The 22,902-nt window shown below is 35.2% G+C and overlaps 1 protein-coding gene across 1 annotated transcript in view; it reads right to left on the reverse strand.

The window, feature by feature from the left end:
* MALRD1 (MAM and LDL receptor class A domain containing 1) overlaps nt 1–22,902 on the reverse strand; it is a 229,147-nt gene that overhangs the window by 152,104 nt on the left and 54,141 nt on the right. Inside the window, 7 exon segments of the mRNA XM_066316924.1 lie at nt 1,093–1,267; nt 3,501–3,677; nt 6,359–6,446; nt 19,194–19,606; nt 21,585–21,701; nt 21,704–21,926; nt 21,928–21,952. Of these exon segments, the coding sequence (XP_066173021.1) occupies nt 1,093–1,267; nt 3,501–3,677; nt 6,359–6,446; nt 19,194–19,606; nt 21,585–21,701; nt 21,704–21,926; nt 21,928–21,952 (1,218 nt within the window).

Raw genomic sequence — 22,902 nt, forward strand, 5'->3', positions numbered from 1 at the left:
ATTACCTTACAAATCTTCATTGAAAAAATAAAAATATTTTACATTTTAATGTATGCTTATACCATTAACCAGAAAAAAGGTAAAATAGAAAGAACTGGTAAAAAGAATACAATTAAACTGTAGTTAGCTCTCAATACTTTTGAACTTTTTTTGAACTTTTGAACTGCATTAGTTAAATATTAAACGAGTACAGAATTAACAGGACATTTTTTGTTAACTTGTACTGTCTACCCTTGGGCAAAACTGCCAGGTTAAGAGCAATAGTAGCATTAACAATAACAAAATTGGCAGCAATAGCTAACAAATAATAATTGCTAGTAAGGTAGAAAAGTGAACATACATTTTCTGTGTGAATAAAGACCATTCGAGCAGGTATGCACCAAAAACTGATCAAGACAATGACCACAATGAACTAAATTAAGCAGTGCCAAATTAATTACAAAGCCAGCTGTCAAAAGAGAAGTCAGCTTGAAAAGAAGTGTAAAAGCGGGATGAAAATGTGTAATAGCAGGGATTGATAGCACAGTGCAAAGATCAGTTGCCAAAACATGGTTTTGACATGCCAGAGGACATCTTGCTGGTGCCACAACCACTGCAGAGACCAGACAGAGCACCCCTCTCTCCGATGCTGCCAACAGCCTGCAGCCAACTGCTGGGCTGGCAGTTTGGGGTGCTGGAAGGAGGGTAAAGCTGGAGCAGTCAGGTCTTCCAAACTTCTTTTCCCATAAAGGGGAACATGCTTGTACTCCATATATCCTTTGTGAGGAGGACACATGTTCCTCTGGATGGAGAGGTACTGAAACTTTTGGGAGTTACTTATAGAAAGGTTTTAGAAATTTTTGCCTGCTTATTAATGTTTCAGTTGGATTTTCTTTTTTTTTTTTTTTTTTTTTTTTTTTTTTTTTTTTTTTTTAAATCCATAGCACTGATCCTGCATACCTACTTCACCAATTGTCAGCTAACTACATGCCATTAATAAATCAGTAAACGCCTTCAATGTTGTGAATGGAGCAGCTTTTCCCCTTGAAAACCTATATGTAGTTAAGATCACTCATTTCAGAAGAGACTCAAGCACCTGAAAAATGTACTCACGTAGTATGGTCGGTCGATGGGCAGTGTCCTTGCTGAGGATAGCGATTTGCTCCTCTTCCAAGTTGCCACATGAATGTCTTTGTGATATGTACAGAATAAGTTCCTGACATCTGTTCCAAGGCAGGTTGATGCCATCCACACAGGTTTTTATCTTCGAAGTCACAGACTTCCATAACTTTAGAAATTAACTGTGATTACTCATGCTTATATAAAAATTGAAAATCATTAACTCATGTTACAACCCAATAAGCAACATGGAAATAAAAATATTCAATTTATAGTATTGGTGAATACTGACACATCACTAACATGCATAGCTTTTTCCTTATAGATGAAACATGAATTTTATATTTTCTCCTCTATTAGAAAGATTCTAGTTTTGGGATATACCAATTCATTTGCACCTCAGTATCTACCTTCATGTCAGTTTTGACCAGCTTTCAGATAATTTCAATAATCTGTCATGTAATATACAGGGAAATTTATGTAAAATTCATCAGCCAAGAATCTGTGAGCTGCTGTATGGTTCTGTCTCCAGTCCTGTAGACTAGTGACACTGGAAAATCATTGTACATCGTCTACAAAGTCCATCACCATAACTCTAAAAAGAAAAAAACAAAACAGATTTCAAGTAGTCCTCACAAAACTGGAAATTTATATAAAAGAATATCTATATGGTACTGGTATCAAATCAAATTATTTTCTTAATAAATAAATATGCATCGGCCTTCCAATGAGTTTTTGCTTCCTGAGCAACAAAGTGAGCTCTCTACTGACCCTTCTTAGGCTAAAGAAACCAATTTTATTTTCCATTTCTGATGTGAATATTTATTCTCCAGCACACAGTCCAATTTGAGTCTAGTCACTCTCCAGAACTTTGAACAGATTACTAAGTTTAAGTGACTGCTGTGAGACTTGTGCAACGGAAACAAGATTTTGTTTTAATCCATAAACTCATAAAAATGCTGTATAAGGAAATCACAGTTTGTTGGTAGAATGTGTCTGATGCTTCCTTCCTTGAAGGAAAGAGAGAGTGAGTTTGTATTTATGGCTTGTATATCCTCACTAAGGAAGAAAACAGCAGCCAGGGTAAACTCAGGAGTTGCCGATATGAAGATTTGTGATGTTTCCCAAGAATGATGAGTTGCATTAAATCCTTATTCCTCTTTTTAACATGCTTTGTAAACATTATATTTAAAGAGCCTCTGAGAAAGATAACACCTTCCTGTGACCATATTGCTGTTTCAGTCAGGACATTTTTAAGTCTTAGTTCAGCATTGTCATTAAGTGATGAATTCCCATCTTAGTGATGGGAGGCCTCAGAGCAAATAGGTAAAGGTGTATACTCCACAGTATTTATCTTGCTTAGAGGGAAAAGATGCTTTGTAAGATAATGTAAATTTCTGAGGGGAGAAATATTGAGAGGACTCTGAATTTATGTTTCAATGCAAGATTTCAATGGCTGGTGTTTTTTCACAGTAGCAAACTGCCCAGTGGTACTTAAACATCAGATTCATTTCTTCCAGTTATTCCGACATAAGAAATAGACATAGGGAGTGAATGATTCTTTTCCTCACTGAGCCCTCACCTGAGAGAAGTGATTGAATTCCTTTCATGACGTGTAGTGAATTTAGAGTTTTCATTTTCAGTGACAATAATTTTGTTTGCAAAGGCAAAAGTCACTGTCTCTCAGTGTCTGTCCCCCTCACTAACTGGCGTTGGTATAGAAGTACTTTCAAGTACTGATCTTTGAGGTGAAAAGAAGTGATTAACAGCTTCTAAAATGCTACAGTGTGAACTGCTACAACTCAGAAGCAATCAACAATTGTCTTAAATCATCATGTGTGGACCTTGTCCATTGTCCCCCTTACAGTGTTCCCATATGACTACCAGAGCATTACAGGCTGGAACTCATTTCTGTGTGAGTAGGCTGAATTTCACAATTATTGCTGATGCTGAAACAGTTTTGTATAAAGAAAAAAATGCTCAAGAACCAAAGAAGCAAACAAAACTTATACTCTTGAAGTAGGTAAGAAGTGGATACAGTTTTCCCAGTTGTCTACCCCAAACATAAAACTCTAAAGCTTTTCTCTCTTCCAGTCTGGACCAGTGAACATTTTAAGACACTATGCTCACTTAAAATTGTCATGTATAGTTACCAATCATTAGGGAACTGAGGATTCCTTCCCCTGCCACATTTCAGTAGTAACTTGAAATATTGAATCTGAATCAGAAGGCAGAAAGCGCATTACATCACACTTATTAAGAGTAAAATGTTATTATTTTCCTGGGCAAAATCACATTAAAAAATCTAGGTGCTCCTACCAAATCACAAAGATCAGATAGAGCTGCTAAAACAGTATATTTAAGACCCACAGACTAGTAAGAACATGATTTGATCCACTCACCACAAGCTGATTCATCAGACTTATCAGAGCAATCAGGTCTAAAATCACACTTCTGGATCATCTGGATGCAGTGGCCAGAGGCTCGACAGACAAACTCCTGCTCTGTGCAGTTGTTCATGGGGAGTGTGGCAGGAGCTGAAGTTCCCGAAGTAGTTGTGGAAATAGTGGGCAAGTTTCCTTTGAAAAAAGAGCCAAAAGGATGTTAAGCCCCCAGACTAAGGCATTCCACCTTCATGATGATTCCTCCCCTTGTCACTGCCCCCTTTTTCCAGGGTATGGCTTTACTGAAATCAGGCCTGGACAGTTGAGTGACTTAAATGCTGTTCAGCGGGATCTGAATTGGAGCTTTCCTAGGTGGAAAGCACTGGTTTTGTCACACCATCCATACAATCTTTGACACTTGTAGGATTTACTCCTCTTGCTGGTGTTTTTCAAATTTGGATTAACCCAGTGAGTAATTTCAAAAAAATAATGGCGAGACTCACACAGCAATCACAGAAACTGATTTCCCTGTGAACTAAGGCTAACAGAGTATTCAGATGATAATGGAGTTTTTAACATGTTGATTACTACAAGCAACTGTGGAAATTACCATGTAACCTTCTTACCTTGTAAATTTATTGCTGAAAGAATTATTTTCTCGTTAGAGAAATTATTCTGAGATCACCACCTTGTTCCGCCACTTCCTTTATATTTCATTCAAACTCATTACCACTTCTTTCAAATCAGTTTTCTTTTTCTGTCCCCATATTCTTTACTATGCACCTTTCTTCAGGCTTACTCTCTTTTCTTGGAAGCCTTTGCTATTATTGTTCATAAAGGGAATTTCCATTATAAAACTCCTTTTTAAAATTTAATAATTTATGAAATTATTAGTGGTAGTGCACAATGCACCTGAGCAGTACACCTGAGTTAATTGAAAAGTACATGTGAAGACTTTTTATATTTTTGTATTAAATGTGTCTGAGATAGCAAGGATTTGGTTGGGGTTCTTCTACACCTGAAGGCTGGTGTAAAAAATTACCCATTTCTATTTTGTAGGATAAAGTCGGTGACATTAAACAGATTATTTTCCAGTCAAATGAATGATACTCTAAAATGTCCTAAAACTCAAACAAAAGACTTAAGGAAGGATGCTTTGAAGTAAGAATTGTATGAATTGATAAATTTATCTACGACTCAGAAAAACAGCAAGGACCTTATAGGTCAGATTTTTTTTTAACATAAATGCCACATTCAAGCCTCTGCTCCTGATACACTGAAATGGAAGAATAAATTTTGAATAACCATAGCCTTCACAACACCAGAAAAGAAAGGAGGAGCTGATACTTCCTCTATTTTGAAACAATTTATCTTCTATACATTATTAAATATAATTTTGTCCAGAGCAAGCATCACTGAATGGTCTTTGGTTTGGGTGTTCAAATGATGTATTGAACCAGCACATTCAAGATTCAAAAGATTCAATATCTTGAATGTTACTTATGAGAGACTTTACCACCAAGCTGTGAAGCCCATCTCTCCCTGTCAGCATTTGGTCACTTAAAGTGGAACAAGAGCAATTGATTCCAGTGTGCACGGACCAGGTAACCCTGCTTTTTCAGCCTGATCCAATTTGTTTTAAATATGGTGGGATATGCCATAACTGTTGTCTATTTTGCAGGCTTTCCCCACAGTATCTTTGAATTTTTAATTTTTTTAAAATATATTTTTATGGCATGGGAGAGACAAAATAAAGGCAGGAGCATGACTGTCTCAAAAATTGCTCTCAATTTTAAAAATATACAGAACACCAAACCTGATTTTTGTCCACCATTATACTTGAGTATTTTCATTTTATCTTTTCACACACAATTAGGGGGGTTTTTTGTTAGTCATGAATTTTGAAACTCTGTCCCTCTATGCTTTCCAATTTCTTGTTTATTTTTTAACTTTTCTTCCTAACTAATTTGAAAATATTTAAGGATTTTCTGATTCTGATATCTTCTAAGATTTTCTTCCCTGAATATAAGGCACCATCCATTAACTGAGTATTTACAAATATCCTTCATATCCATAATGTTATAATAACTGCTTTACCCTCTATAAATATGGTAAAAACTAGGTAATTATCTGAAAAAGAAATACACATTTGATGATCCTTGTAGAACTAATTATATCTATGAGAAAATTTTGGAGTAGCAGAACAAAATGGATCTGTACTAGGGTGCTTTAGACTAAGTGCTAGGATACTAATATTCAGACACTGTTTTAAATTGTTTGCTGCTCTACAGCCCTGTCATGACTAGAGCAACTGTCACACCACACATAACCCTGCAATGCCTGCTGCAGCCGACAGCAGCCCCCTTAAAATCTCTTCTGTGAACTCCATTGAACTCCATGTCCTGAAGTACATGTATTTTGGGATATAATATTTTACAATTCTATAGAGATTGTTCTACCCTTGGCAACAATGACTCTATCACCTGAACTATCTGTGTGCTGTCGTGTGAGAGCAATTGGCACAGTACATACATTAAGGATTATAAGGGGGAGGTGGAAAACTGTATCAAACTGAATTGGCTGAATGAAAGGTCAGTTCATTTACACACAGCAAAGTTTCTTTTACTTTCTAGGAATCAAGATCTAAAAGAGTATGGAAGCTGCACACTTCTCACTAAGGATCTCTTTTGGAGCTTACATGCACAGCAGGAATTATTTTGTGCTGATGCCTGGACATGAGGGTCTGAGAAGCAGAGAAACAAGTCTGGATTTCCTGAGTCACAGTTTAACCTGGCTTTTACTTTTCTAGTGGCAATATTTACAAATGACAGCAACGAATTAGCTCACAGCTTGGAGATGTGCATTTCAACTCTTACCATTGTAAAGAGTACATCCCATAAAGGACACATCATCAAGTCCAATATCTCCAGTGAAACCATCTCCTACGGTACCTTCCACCAAAATCTAGGAAAAAAAAGAGTTACAAAAGCATTTTTCAGTATATAGTAGACTTATACTTCTCATTAAATATTTCTTATTATTTGATAGAAGAGTCATTTGCCATGTTTCACACTTAAAATGCAATTAAATTTATTCTGAGGGATATAGTCTATTTAATGTCAATTTATGAAAGAGGCTAATTATTATCAGCTTTCACTGGTGGTCACATAAATCATAGTGAACCATAACAGAATGGTTGGCGTCACAATGGTGTAAATGCACTGGAACATCACTGTGATATAAAATGATGGCAAGACATTATCATAAATGGCATATTATGATTACCTCCTTTGGTACTTATTGTAATAACATTAATCATGCTTAAATATAGTACCATTCATTTTAAAAAATTATAGACTCTTATACAAATTTTAGTATGATGAAAACAGGCAGGTAAGAAATGAGCTATGGAACCTTTTAAAGAAAAATATTCTACTATTTCATTAGACTTGTCAAAGCTGCATTTGCCTCATTATTGTCTACTGCCAGGGAATAGGAGAAGTTGGTGTTTGTGAAATACTCTCTGGAAGATTAGGAACATCCTCTCTTCTGTCTGTTGCTGAGTGATAATATGTAGCAGGTGATTTGTGAAAGATTTCACAAGAATATTCTTTGTTTAACCAAATAAAAATCCTTATATATAAAAAATGATAAAGCCTTCTCAAACCACACACTTTGAAAAAAGATAATGTATGTTTGCTGATCCAACAGATTTCAAATAATGCTATTTCTTTGCCACTGTTTTAAATCCTTACTTCACATGCTACCCACACATTCAGTTTCAGAAATACTGTGTAAAATTTCTAATGTATTTTTTTTTCAGTTTTTTTACTCACTTCAGTAAAAAAAAATTCCTACATATTAATGAAGTATAAATACTGGCAAAAATGTGACAGTTCTGCTTTAGAGTATTGTTGTTCTGCTATTTTTGTTTTAATTTATTTATGTGCAATTTTATTTGTAAAGAACAGTTATATTCAACAAGAACCATTTTTCCTGTGAGATACACATAGAGACTTTAAACATTACATTTGAAATTTATTACCCCATATCATGAGGGAAAAATACTTTAAAAATGCAAGGAATGGCCTTAACCCTGTAAAAAAATAATATCAGTCTAACTATGTTAACACTGACAAATTTGCTTCTGGTATTTTGAAGTTGAATGTGAATTGTAGATTTATTACTGATGTTGACATCACCAGAGTAAATAAAAATGATTACACTTCATTTATGTATTATGTCCATTACACAAAATGAATGAGTATGCTAAAAGAAGACAGGTATATGTCCCCTACTATGGGTAGGCTCCAGATGGGCCATTTTAGCACAAAATATATTTCATGTGAATGACAACAGTAAATTACAGCATTGCTTTTTATTGCCCTCACAGCAGTATGGGATTCTTATTTTTCCCTCAGGATATCCACAAATATTCTTTACAATATTACCCCAGGCTTTTGGGTTTTTTTAGATTAAAAAACAGGGGACAGTGCTACAGTACTGGTACCAATGGCAATAAAATGGTTAGAAATGGGAAACAGGATAAAACAAAAACATTTACTATTTGGAAAAGCCATGCAAAGAATTTATTATTCCAAAATGACAAATCTCCTTCCACTGTAATTTGACTGGAAAACAAACAGCAGTTTAAATATAATTTCCAGTTTGTTTTCAAAGTGTGAATGATTATCTACTTGCAATTAATTACACATTAATTAGCTCAATTCAGAAAAAGAGGCAGTGAGTTTGTTTAATTACCCAGCTGTTACTAAGATAAACCCAAATACCCTTACAACTACATTAAATTTCCATGGGATTGGATTGTGCACTTGTGGATGTCACTGCTGGATATTCAAGGAGCTTCAGTCCCCAAACCTGCCTGTGCCCATGTCGCCAGTCCTGACAAATACATGGGCTGAAGACATCCTTACATAACATCTTCCATCAATGTTTCCTTTAGGGAAGTTGCACTCTTGCACCTTATGCAGGAATATGTTTTTAAAGGGATTAAAAATACCCAAAGTTAGAAGTGACAGAACACAGTTGTCTAGGGGGAATTGAATTCAGAATACCCTTATACTGATTATCATCATGATTGTGTTTAAAATCTCCCTAACCACATATTTTTTTTTTCACATTTATCTGTTCACCTGAGAAGTCAGATACTTTGACATATAGCATGAACTCATGAGCAACACAGAAAATTAAATAGTGGTATAGGTACACACTTAAAACTGAAAATAAGACCAATTCATGAATTTAGAGCCTCAATATAGAGCATAGTCTCTCTGCAGCTATGGTTAAACTTTGACCACTTAAATTAATTTCCCAGATGTAATTATGCAAATTTCATAAGGTACTATTAAGCAACCTTTAGGAAATTCATCTGCTGTGAAACTCATTTCACATCACATTTATTATTTGAATGAGAATAAATAGTTCCCAATTTCATGTTTTCAGAAGTCTAAGATCCAGACTCAATGAAATCTATTAAGGTATCTAAAGATATTTGACAAAAAGAAAGAGGGGAAAAAACCCAATTTCATGAAAGCAAACTGGATTAGAATGACACTTTGTATAGAATAAAAGAATGATACCTTAAGGTTTTTAACAAGTTAGGCTTTTAAAGAGTGAAGTGACATTATGACAAGTGTTAATAGAGGAATTACTATGGGTAATATTGTTTTGTACAAATGCTCAATTTTTACAGTAATGCTCATTTCTGTCACTAGCCAATTCCCACTGGTTACCAAAGTAAAATCTTAATTTCTATACAGCATAGTTTAAGATAGAATGGAATTAATTTGAAAAACTGTGGCATATTCAAAATTCTGTGGGTTTCTGAATATCTAGGAAGCAGTGATATTAGTTCTAATATATTTAATTTGTAATTTAGACAAACAGTAACTGAGGTTTGTCACAGAGATGTCAACAGTGTTAGTGATTTTATTTGTAGTTAGAATACGGTAATTTTGTCAGGTTTCTGCAATGATTTCTGGCAAGAAATCATATGACTTGGTTTGAACAGGAAGGAACAACCACACAAATAACTGAAAAAAACACTTCTTCATTAAAAAATTTGTTGTAATTTACTGAAAGCGAAGTAATACACATTGCCCTGCATATCTCTGAAGTAAATTACCCCTATGTTTTAACACTAGGGATGAATTAAAAAATTGTATAATAATGCATAATGACTTTTCATCAAAAAAGCAACAAATTCCTTATGAGGTGATGGAACTGTTGTAATTGCAAACAAAGAACAAGCCACAGAATGAGCCTTCAAATCTTCTTTTTTGTTAAAAAAATTCATCCAGTGATCACGTCACAAGTAATTTCATAAGTCTTCACTGTAGAGTGTTTTTTTCAATAATGCATTAACATATTCTATAATAATTTCTCAAGAAGTACATTGAAAGGGAAGCTATTTTCCAGGGAAACACAATTTTTTCAGAAAAAAATTGTGAGAAAAAAAAAAAAAAAAACAAACAACACCTGAGAAATTTAGATTTGATTTCAATTTTTGAGTAGTTAATAATTCACATCAAATAAGATATTGACTGCTTTGATGAGTCCAAACATTTTAATTTATTCCTCCTTCTTTTGTTTCTCTGCATCCTCAGCTCCCATCAAAGGAGTTGGCACTGTGGACTTATTACCCCATTCTCTCATCTAGATGTCCATTACTTTCATTCTGTTTACGTGGCACTGAACTTCTCCCCTGTACCTTCTGCAAACACTTTGTCTTAGGAAAAAAAAACGGATGTGTGGGTTGTCACAGTCTGTTCCAGCTTTCCATCTCTTGGGGGAGTGGTTTGGGCAATCAGAGCTGTTACATGCTGCATGGAACCTTTCTAACCCCAAAAGCAAGCACAAGGGGAGATTTGCCATCAGCTTCTGAAAGATTATCAACACTGGGTCACCACATCATTTTAATTATACCCACTGAAAAGCTCAAGATCACACGGCCTTTCTTCTAAGCTCATCAGCCCCTTTCTTCTGTGACCACTGAAAATCCTTTAAAAATTAATGTCTCTAGACTTCAAAAGTTGAAATAAAGTCATTTCACACTGGTGTCCAAATGAATTGTTACCACCATTTTTAAGGTTGCACACATCAAATATGAAAAATCTTGTGTCAAATATTTGATGTTTTACAGTGCTTGGTTTTACAAGATACTGAAAAACACTAGTTCTAGTTCAGTAAAGCACTTCATCATACCCCTCTATAAGCTTGTGAATCCTCATGCTGATTTATGATGTTTTTCACAGCATTTCTCCAAAGTGCAGGGATGAATCACATTTCTATCCTGTTTTAGACTATTCACTGATATTGGTGGGATTAATAACTACATATTCCGGGAGTTTTTTCTTTCCTGTATTAAGGCCAAAAAACTTCATTCAAGAGAAAAGGGCCTGTTGTCATTCTGCAATATTAACACTGGAAGAATTATTGCAGAAGGAAATTTAATCAAACGTTCGACAAAGTACGGCTTTCCTGTGATCTTCCTGTTATATTTTCAAAGATGGCTTCTAGATCCAGTTAAGTCGTGAGATAAAGTAACTAACATTTTCCTTCTCCTTGAAAAGTTATCCAAGTCTCATTTTCCTGTTTAGCAGCTGCTGCTAAGTAATATAGTAGTATCAATAGGAAATGTGAAACCATACTCTTGATTTTCAGGAAAATGAAAATCCTATCTTACATGATGCCCCTTGAATTCAAATGGCCCAACACAGTTTCTCTAGTGGGCTGGGGGTTCTGAGAGATGGTGAAAACTTTTCATTACTTCAGGTTTCCATATATAAAACATAGGCAGAACTAGACAGTTCAGTAGTGAATAAAAAGTCTGTTTTTACTTTATGTGATTTCCTTTGAGCGGCCCTGCACATAAATAGGGGGGAAAAAGGTAAAAACCACTCATCCCAACCCCCTTGTTCTCTCCTCTCTCAAGAAAAGAAATTGCAAGGAAATGACAGACATGAAAACAAGAATATCATTTAATAATGCCAAAGGCATTATTAAAGATAGGTTAGAGATTCTTATTCCTCATCCCCTTTGTGCACATGTTGTGACTTGATGACATTATGACAAGTCTTCCACAGCATATCAATAAACAACAGCATAAAGAATATATCGTTTTTATTGTTAGAGTAGGTTGTCTCTTAAATATTCTGATAGCACTGAACAAAAGGCCACTATCTTTCCCAAGACCTGAACTAAGCCCATAAATTTTCTCTGAAGGTTTTATACAATGTGTTTTCCTGATTTCTCATGTGATTTCCTTGTGGTTTCCACAGTTTTCTATGTTTTGAAATCCATTTATCAAAAATGGCAAAACTGTTGTTTAGAATGAGTTTTTAAAAAACTCCCATGTCTTATTTTTCAAACACACTGCATTGTATCACACACATTTTCAGTATGAAAATTCTCTATATTTTATTTCATACCGAACTGAATAGTCTTCATTATCAACACAAAGTTTACCACCAACCACAAAGTTTCACCCCTTCCCACAAATGCCTTCATTCCCACATTGTTCCCTCTATGTGTATATTGTTTCTGATGTATATAGTGGACTAGTTAGGGAAACCTGAGCATGAATTGCCCAAACTCTAGCTTATACAAGTTCTGCATGAAATAAGAACATTAGATCGACATGAGATAAGCCATCTTTTGTTCCTGGCCCTTGAAGCCCTTGAGGCGGCTCATGAGGATGGGATGTGGTGGGGAGCTTAGGACCTACAAGTGCAAGAATTAGAGCTGCCATACCAAAAGGCATTGACACTTCAACAGGACAGACTTGGACTAATCCACATGATTTGGCCTGACAGAGTAACCTCTGCCACAGTTCAGACACTCTGAAACCATCTCTGCACATCACACCTGCCAGGACACATTCTAAAAAGATAAGAGTGTTAAATATAAGTAAAAAGGCAACTTTTGGGGGGGGGTTGGGTACATGGTTATTGTTTTTGGTTGGTTGGGTTTTTTCTTTCATTGTTGTTGTTGTTTTATTTTTTGTTTAAATAACTTGCAGAATTGTGTAGGCTTTGCCCTGGGCTTCGTACAAAAAGTGTGGCTGCCGAGCCAAGGGAGGTGATTCTGCTGCTCTGCTCCACCCTGCTGAGCCCACACCTGGACTGCTGCATCCAGCTCTGGATTCCCCAGCATAAGAACCACATGGATCTGTAGAGTAGGTCTAGAGAGGGCCACAACAGTGGTCAGAGCATTGGAACACCTCTCCTATGAAAACGTATGAAGGATTTGAATTAGAGAAAGTAAGAATCTGTGGAAACCTTATGGCAGCATTTCAATACCTAAAGCTGGAGCATAAGATAAATAGAGAGAGGCTTTTTTCAAGACTTATACTGAAAGGACAAGGGGCAATGATTTAAATTGAAGAGATGAGATTTAGATTGGACATAAAATAAAAAATTTTTTTGCAATGATGTTAAGAAGTGTGTTGGTCAGATTGGATGAGAATTTAGGCAGCCTTTTATCTGGTGAAAGATGTCACTTCCCATTCCAGTGCATTTGGATATTTAAAGCTCCATGTTAGCCAATTAATAAAACTTGCTCCAGAGCCAACTACATACAAAGCTGTGTAGGTCAGCCTGAAACCACAGGCTGTACAATGCCACACTGGAAACAAAATGTGAATGATTGTAAGCAGACCAGAAACCAAGAGCACAATGTAAATATAAAAACCACAGAGTGCAATATTCAAAGAGGTATCAGGGATGAAAGAAGCCAACACAGATCAGAAACAAGGAAGAACAGACAGAAAAAGAGCTACTGAGATGCAGCAAATATGTCTATATATCCATTTATTTGAAGTAGTATTGAAGGAGTAAGGAGCAACAAAAGCAAATGGTAACAATTAAAGGACAGAGGGGAAAAGAAGAAGAAGAAATAAAAAAGAGTTCTTGAATACTAATCTCAGGAGATTATTAGGGTACTTATAAGTACTAAGAAGAAGAATAAGAGAAGGAAGATGAGGAATTATAAATTGAAAATTGAAACTGAAGCTGTTTTTTGAGTGGAAATCCATACTGTCTAAATCGTTGTGTGGAAATTGTTAGCAGGGAATAGATCAAAAGCAATATCATAAAAATGATCACAAGTGGGTATTAGACATATAATAAATGGGTTGGAGAAGTCCTTGATAAGTTCAGAGCTGCTTCAACACCAGATTTTAATGAAAAATATGTATCTCACCAACTAAACATCAACACACTCCTACTATTATATCAAAACACGCTGAAATGAGGCCCTGAAGAAGGAAGGAAGTAGACAATCAAATCAAGGCAGAAGGCTAACTACACTTGACAGTAATAAAGCTGGTTCAATAAGGGCAAAAGTGACTGCAGAAAATCTGAAATCACAGCCAGAATATCAAAAAGAGTGAGCCTCTCAAAGCACCAGAAGCTCTGTGCAGCACAATGCCTCCCAGCACGAGCACAGATGTGCGGTGGCAAGGTTGGCTGTGCAGCCAGCTCAGTGTTTGTCCCCATGGATGGCACCATCCACAGCAATGCCACATCCTGCCATGCAGGGCTCCCACCCACACCTCTCAGCAGTGTATGGCAGCTGGGAGGTCGTAGCCTCGTATTGTGCTCCTGGCCCTTAACAGACTCTTCTTCTGATAATTTGCCAAGTTACTTATTGACTTCATTTGTAGTTTCTTGTATCCAAAACGTCCCTCAGCAATGAACTGTACAACAGACCATCCTAAAAGACTATTTTCCTTTGGCTTGGATTGTGTTACTTAATGATTTCACAGAATACCTCTCTTGTCTCTATTCAGAAAACCACTAATGATCTTTCTCTCTGAAGCTTCTCTGTGACACTGTTGATTAGATGTTTTTCTGCTAAATCTCAAGTGTCTCTCTTTCTGAAAGAAACACAGTTTACCTAAGTGTTCTAGAAAAGGTCAAACATTTGCAATTTTTTTTCCCCAGTTTAATGTTCCAAAAATAAGGGTAAATACGCAATTACTTCTTTCTTTCTTTCTTCTTTTTCTTTCTTTTTTTTCTTTCCTTCCTTCCTTCCTTTCTTTCTTCCTTCTGTGCTTCCACACTAGGAATAATACTTCTTCTTGAGACAATAAAGATTAATGCACACTTTTCCAGAGAAGTGCAGGCAAAGAAGTTTGGTTAAGTTTGATCATACATGTTCTGAAATATACCAGTAAAAGTCCAGTATTTCGCCAGATGCTTATCAATTAATGATTAGAGAAGACTGAAAAATTCACAGAAGTAAGTCTAGAAAATTATAATCCTACAAACCCTACTAAAATCTTCTCTTTGAGGGACTGTGAAATTGGACAAAAGATCTAAAATTTGTAATTTCCATGGTTTCTGATGCTTTTTTATGTAGGAAATGAGATTTTATATTTTCTTACTTAAAGGATATTACAGCTAACAAGAAGACTAATAAGCCATTATCTTGTCTAAAAATTGGTTAAAAAAGTATTTAGTTTACTATAAGTTCCCCTATATTATTCATGTGTGAAATATAGTTATCACCACTAGAAATGCATGAAGAAAAACATTGCATTCTGAAACCACACATATTGCCACAGTGGAGTCTTTTTGTTTGAAACAGAACCCCAAACCATTATAAAAATAGTTCTTAAAGCAGAATTACAGCAAAATTTCCCTTTACCACAATTCTGAATCTTTCATTACAGAAATGGCTGGTGGGGTAAGGATGTTGATCAATCCTCTTTTCTCAGAAAAGTGATTGCAAGAAACAGCATGAATGGCAGAAATAACTGGAGAGTGATTTTTGTGACGTTGTATTGCTTATTACATAGCAGATGATCAGAATCCCTAAAGAGCTACTGCTATCTCATCTCACTGAGGAGTGAAAAGGAAGAATAGAGGGTGAAAAAGCAGAATAGCCTATGTGATTGTAACCTAATCCACTTAGTACCTTATGTACAGTTTTTTAGCCCTTCCTACCTCTCTTGACAAGAAGAATGACAAGAGCCTGGATGTAAAATATGTATGCTCACTACACATGAATTTGACACCAAAGTCATACCAAAAACCATAATACAAGTGCCTGTATATTCAAAAATAAAGAAAAATAGCACAACAGATAAAATAATAGTTAGAGAAAGAATGTTGGTTTATACTTGTGTTCATAGAACATGATGTTATTTTATATTCATAGCAAATGTAGCATTCTAATTTTCAATCAATATTCCATTACTTTCTGAGCTAATACTAAATTGATAAAAAGATCAAATTATTATAGTGGATCTTTGTTTACTTTTCCTAACCACTGGTAAAATGGGAAAGTATCAAATGCATTTTATATCTACTTAATTGCAATGTTATTTTGCATTATTTATTTTCTTGTGAGCTTGGTCCTTATTTTTCACACTTAAATGGAAAAGCTATTATATTTGAAGGGACAACTAAGGTTTTATATATGATACTCAGAATACTAAAAATTTTTAGTAATGATACCAAATAAAGCATTAATAGTTAACCATGGACTTGAACATTGTACTTTCATTTTAAATTTCATAAAGCCATAAAGAAAATGCAAAATTGATCTTTATAAAATCATCACGAAAAGATGAGAGGTCTATCATCTCTTAGATATAGACTCCCTTATATACTAGTTACATTTTTCAGTAATCAAAGATCATCTTTAATCATATTTGTTTACAAAGATGTATAATCTGCATGAGGCAAAAAGGAATAACTATATTGTGGTAAATGTTATTTTTTTAAATAATATATTTTGCAATATAGTAAAGTTGCCTAATGTCTCTTAAGACAGACATGATATTTATGTGATTCATATCATGACAAAAGGAGACTACACTGCTCAAAAGGACCGAGATACAGAATTCTACAATTTTGACATATCATCATTTCCTTCTCTGTATCACTAGAAATATGAATAAACAGAGCAAACTAAGAGAGCAAAATTTTTTCTAAAATGTTAACCATAGAATCTCTGCACTTTCTTCTGAACAGAAACGATTTCAGATGTGATTATTCTAAGGAAGATAAAAGCAAACATTCATCAACAATATGAGTAGGGTATGAGGGACAGAATCTTATTTTATTATCTTTTCAAATGTTTGTCTAAAGAAAAAAAATGTAAGTAAACTCAGTATGAAAAAATTACAGAACAAGTAAAGAAACAAGAACACTCGACAATGGGTTTTTTTCCATGTTGAAACAAGTATCCCATATAATTAAAAGCAATAATTTATAAGAAATTAATTTTAACTTTATTTTTTCCAATTAAAAAATGTATAATTTCTCACAGAAAATGTCCTTTGCAGAGGAAGAGAAACTCTTAATCAGTAAAGCTGCAAAATTTTTACATGTATGTGTATTTGGGACTATTTTTAATACTTGTCAGTAGCAGCGTTCGACAGAGTTGCTTAATTCTGTCTCAGAAAATTCCATTCCTTTTGTTTAAACAGTTTTAGCTCTAAATTTGCCTTTTTCTCCTCCAGCTACTCCCATTGTTCTCATTGATGTAGCATTTAACACTCTGGTGTAAAACATCTGATGGAACAGCAACAAATGTCACCATGGGTTTAATGGCAGCTAGAACAAAGCTTTCTTGACAAAATTAGGATTCTGAGGCTTATTGGAAGCAGGTGTGAGCCAGGGAGTCTGCTGTTGCCTTTGGGTTTCTGCCAGAGCATTCATTAAAGGGCCTAGAGTTTCATATCTATACAGTGTCAAAACTTTCAAAAGGGAAACTGACTTTCAAGAGGTTCTCAAATGCCTTTCAGTGGCTGCTTTGAATTTTGGCTGCCAATTCCTCCTTTTCCTAGGAGCTAGTGTATAGGCACAATTGTTTATATGCTCCCACAGCTAATTTCCATGCTTAGCAAATAAACTGAAAATGTTAATTTGAGGGATTTATTCTTTATAGTGATTATTTCTCTGACTGGGGTCAACAAACAACCTACTTACATAGGGAGGAAAGAGGAAGAGGAGACATCTCAGATGTATGACTGTCACACATTTAGAAGAGAAAAGCAAAATGAAGGTCTGACTGACAAAGACTTAGATTATCTTTGGTCCTAGAGTTAACACTTTTTATTCACTAGGAATCTCTGAAAATCCTCTAAGAGCTGATGAGTTTCTCTGGTTAGAGATGGAGAAGATTACAAAGCCAAGACTCGTATTTTGACCAGAAAATTATTTAAAAGTTCTATTGTATTTTCAGATTTTCATGGAAAAAAAAATCCCTTCTCCAGTGAATCTAAACATTTCATTTGAAACATTGCGATGACCTACAAAGCTAAACATGTGTGTGAAAGCAATGAACCTTAACTTTATGGGGTGTGGAGAACACAATATAGTGAATATAGAATCTACAGCTTTAATAATGTTACTCAGCCTGTAGACACCCTGAAGGTGACAGAGAGGCTGTTCTAGCACACATCTCAGAAGAAATACTTCAAACAGAGTGTATTTAAACACTATGCACTTAAAGTTTGGAAAGAGAAAGAAAGATTGAGAAGAGATCAGCACTTAGCAACTTAGTAGAAACAGAACACAACTTGGTCTCTTCAAAACTTCTGATTTTTGAAGTGTTGCAGGCTGTGGACACTGCAAACTCCATTATAAGATACACAATACACAATAATGAACATCAGATCTTGATCTCATTCTTCAGAACAGTCAAACTTATACCTCATGCCCCTCAAAAATGACATGAGAAGCAAAGCTAGATCAAAATAATATAAGATCTTTGAAATTCCCTGCACAGAACTGTGCAGGTACAACAGAAAACCCTACAACACTAACATGTGAATAAGCACTTCAGTTACTGAACAGACCTTCCTAACCCTCAGGAGGTCAAATATGGCACACATAGGTTTATATCTCTTTAGATAAACCACTAAACAGGGGAGGGGAAGGGGGAAGGGGGAAGGGGAACACTTACTTAAAAAGAGTGTTTTGGGAGAAAATAATGAACAATCTAAAGAAAATACTGCACTATACCAGTTTTAAAGAAGGGGAAGGCTTTTTTTTTAATAATAATATGGTGTTTGGGAGAGGAGGGTGTTAATTTTTAAGACCAGTTGGCAATCACGTGAACCAAGTCTTCTCATAACCCCTGCAGAACATCCCAACTGGAAATAAAAACAAAAAAATAAAATAACTAAAAAAACAGGCCACATGTAGTCCAAAGATAAATAATATACAATGTTTAAAAGATGAGAAAATAAGTCAAAATTTATAGTTTAATTTACTTTAATCTACCTTACCCCAAGTGATTTTTGACTTTTTGTCTAACCTGGCAGCCAAATATTTTGTATTGATATCTTTTCTGGCATTATATAATTCAAAAATTAATCTGTAACTCTTTAAAAGTAAAGCAAAGCAGAAGATATTTTTTGAACAGTCTTTACATTAATGAATCAAATTATTTTGTAGTAGATTTGGACAAATTTTTTCACCAAGTCTTTGAAAAACAAAACCAGTATCCATTTTAAATAACACAATCAAAATCTTAAAATTAAGCGTTTTATGCGTAAAATTTAATGTAACTACTAGAACAAAAATATTTACATATTTCTTAAAAAACCCTACAAACATATTTTGAAGGAAAATTGATCAGTCACAAATAGCTTAGAGATTGTGCAGTCATTTATATACTCTCAGTGTTTTACGATACAGCAAATAATCTTTTCACAGCTTAGAAGGATCATACCTGAAATGGCTTAGAACTTCTGATGAAGAGTGTCTGTCTGAGCCATCTGTTTTCTTGATTTCCAATCTTGTACCACAGTAGCCATCCCTTAGTATTACTCACACTTCTTTGGAAGACTGACAGCCTATAAACTTGCTTTCCAAACATATGATAATGAAAGCGGAAAGCACAGGTTCCATTTTCAGAAGGGTTGAAGAGAGGACTGAGCAAGACAGCTTTATCTCGGAAATGGCGTGGCTCAGAGGATTCCAGGTACAGGTAGTGTCCTCTGGCTGTGCCTGTGGTGTGGTCCTTTAAGGGGCCTGTGTTAACTGTGGGCGTTGGACCCCGTATTCTGATCCAGTCAAAGTCATCCTGTACATCCTGCTCCCAATTGCACAGCCCGTTTTCAAAGTTACACTGTAGGTCAGGGTCTGAAATGTAAGGAGAATGGACTGTCAAAAATAAAGAAGCAGTATCAAAAGGACATCGTTTTGCAGTGCATTTCCACACCCAAGCAAATGACTCTATCTAAGGAAAAAGTTTTTTGTTTAGCTTTGAACATGTAAGGAGGTTAAACTAGAATTTTCCATAGCCTTCTCATTGTAATTGGCCCAGAGCCAGCACAGGAGCACTGGTTGGGCTTTAGAATTGTTTCTCAACATCTGTAGCTGCTTCTATTGGCTGAGGGCCAAGTTGTCCCTCCTAAAACATTAAGTATTTATAAAGGAGCACAAAGGAGCTCAAGTGCTTTTTAAGGTGTCTTAGCAAGGTGTCAGAGTCTTCTCTGACACCTGTGCCCAGCTTTTGTTTCTGTATCACTTCTTATTTTGTTTTTATTAAAACCTTTCCTTTACAAAACACACTTAAAGAGCTGTCTCGAAAATTATTTTAAGCCATTTCTCTGCAAGGGCTGGCCCCTCAGAGGTGAGGGACCTTCGTGGGTTTATCACATCTGACCCTACACAAGATTCCATCAGCACAGTGCTTGAATATATTTTTTCATCCTTGCAAATATTTATTTCCAATATATACCTGTCAAATTGTACTTAATTTATTGAATAAAGAGAGCTGTGAATAAAATCATCCATGTTATTAATTTTATGCATTATTAAAATTAAAGACTGTAAAGTCCTTTAACTGGAGATGAACAGATCAAAGGAGTTAAAATTGAGGTTAATTGAATGAAATAAACCACACTATACTGTCTTGTAGGTGTGTGTGATAAATGACCTAATGTATGTTTGCTTGGGAGATGTAATCCTAAAAACACATTGGGGTTGATATCTTTATTATTCTCATAATATTAACATGATAATTTTGTCAAGGGTTAATCAAAGAGTTTATAACACAACTGTGTTTTCTTTATTTGACATGAGGGCAAAATGTATTGATTACATCTAATATAAAACAATAAAATATGTCAGAGGTGAACTTGCTTTCCAACTTTGTATCTGCCTTTCATAAGCAGTAACTGATGTTATGGCATTTTTTTTTCAATTAAGCTATTGCTTAATTTAATGGTGTTTAAAACTGCAACTCAAATCTTATAGTAGACCTCAAAATGGGTTGTAAAGAAGCTAAGCATTCCACAAATAGAAGAACTAAGGTAAGCTGGAAAGCCTTCACTTTCTTTTAAATTTACAGCAGTATTAAGTTGATATTCAGCAATTATTACTGCAGACGATATCACCTCAAGCATGTAAGGTGCCCCCCGTTTCTCAAACTGATTGTGATTTGCATAATTTAGTTACCTCAGGAAGTCATAAAGCAAATGCTAGTTAATTTATTTTATATTAATGTTCTTGAGTTCTTAAAATTGATGAACGCATGCTTCAGGGGAAAAACCATCAACAGCACCCTTCAGCATTCAGGTGAGTGCCAAAAATGTGAATGACCCATAGCTTTCTTCAGTACTTTCAAGTCCTTCCTTTGAAGGGGACAAAAATGTTCAGCATGACTCCTATCTTTAGTAGAGATATTTTAACTTTATTTAGATAGGAAGAGTATAGGTCCTAGGAAGAGGTAGGACATACACTGCTCTCAGTCCATCGTTACAGTCTTACACTGTACTTCTGTCAGTAAAATCAAAGATAGCACATTGACCCAAAACTGTCTGACTTTAAGTGCTCTCTTTTAAAATAACTTGCAATGAATGTTCATGTTTTACAAAGGATAAAGAAATATTGTTGCTCTGGATAAAGCAGATAGAATTCCATTTACCCTCAGTTTAACTTATCATATGCATTTAAGTTTAAATTACCATTCTGTTTTATCTCTAACTATATGGAGTGGAATCATTACTGGCTGTAGCAATTCTGTGCTCTTTCAATACAGGGTGAATTGGGAAGTCAATTTTTATGTGATGTAAGTAAGCAATAGTACTTGCCACAGTAAGTGGAGAGTACTTACCACAGCTGTCTTCATCTGATCCATCCCCACCGTCATCCAGAAGATCACAGATCAACAAATTATCAATACATGCTTTAGTGTCTCTGCACCAGAAGTGATTTGGACCTTCACAACTAATGCTGGAGGCGGGAGAGCACAGTTTTCAAATCTAATATCATCAATTGCTGAGACGCCCTCATAAATCCCCAGACTGATTTTATCAAGGGAAATTGGAAAGCATGTGGAAAGGCGTCCAAGCTGAATGACTGCCTTCAGCCACTGACTTCCCTCGCCAAAATACGTCCTCCAAAGGACTGTAGGCCTCTTCACCCCATCCACAAGCAATTGCAGCTCTGCTGCCCCCAACCGACTCTCCATAATTGTAATACCTAAAATGATAAAAACAAGAATCTTATGTGAGCAAATGATGAAAATGGACCACATCAGTTAAAATGACCAGTATCTTTTCTGTTATCTCTCTGTCATACAAAGGAAGTCCACAGGCCTGTAAATCAATCTGCTTTCTGAATGATGGTCAGATAAGTGCTATATCAGTCTAGGCCTCATCTCAAGAGCTGAAAATTTTACGAAAAAAAGCATTAAATTGAAACCCATAACTGAAGACTCATATTTACTTTCATATTAAGCAACAAACACTGCTCACTCAGATGCATAATGTTGTTTTATAAGTACATATTGTAAAGTTTCCAGAAAGAAAACAGAACACTTACTGAAAGCGTAAGTATGCCTTCTATCTATGTTATTGTTAACATGCTACTTTCTACAGCATTTAAAATATTAAATACTTAAAATTGGCAATTGTACAACAAAATTGAGAGAGCAGAAGCACAATATACAACCAACAGCTAGTAATGTCCAACTCCAAGTCATGAATCTTGGATAAAAAGACAATTCCATTCACTTCCTATGGCAGTGTGTTTGACACACTGAGACAAACTGCACTCAATAATATTCATATATTTATAACATGTATAAAGACTGTACAGGCTAAACCTTTATTTAAATATTAGCAACAATTTGGCCTTTAGTAAACAAATTATCAAAGCTATATTTTTCAGTCTATATTTGACAATTTTGCACAAAGACTAAGACAAGACAATTACTGAAAATGTTGTTTGGGTTTGATTGTTTATTTTTAGTTGGGGTTGTGTTGTTTTGGTTTGGTTTTTGTTCTCTGTGTATGAAAAAAGTGGAAGCAAAGAACCAATTTTCACACTGGCTTTTACTTAAAAAGGATGACATCTAATTTGGATACTAGAAGTGAACTATTAGATTTTTCAGTACTTTCTATTTCTTGAAAAAATTCCACATTTTCAAA

The sequence above is a fragment of the Sylvia atricapilla genome, chromosome 1 (assembly GCF_009819655.1).
Source record: "Sylvia atricapilla isolate bSylAtr1 chromosome 1, bSylAtr1.pri, whole genome shotgun sequence".
Lineage (NCBI taxonomy): Eukaryota > Metazoa > Chordata > Aves > Passeriformes > Sylviidae > Sylvia > Sylvia atricapilla.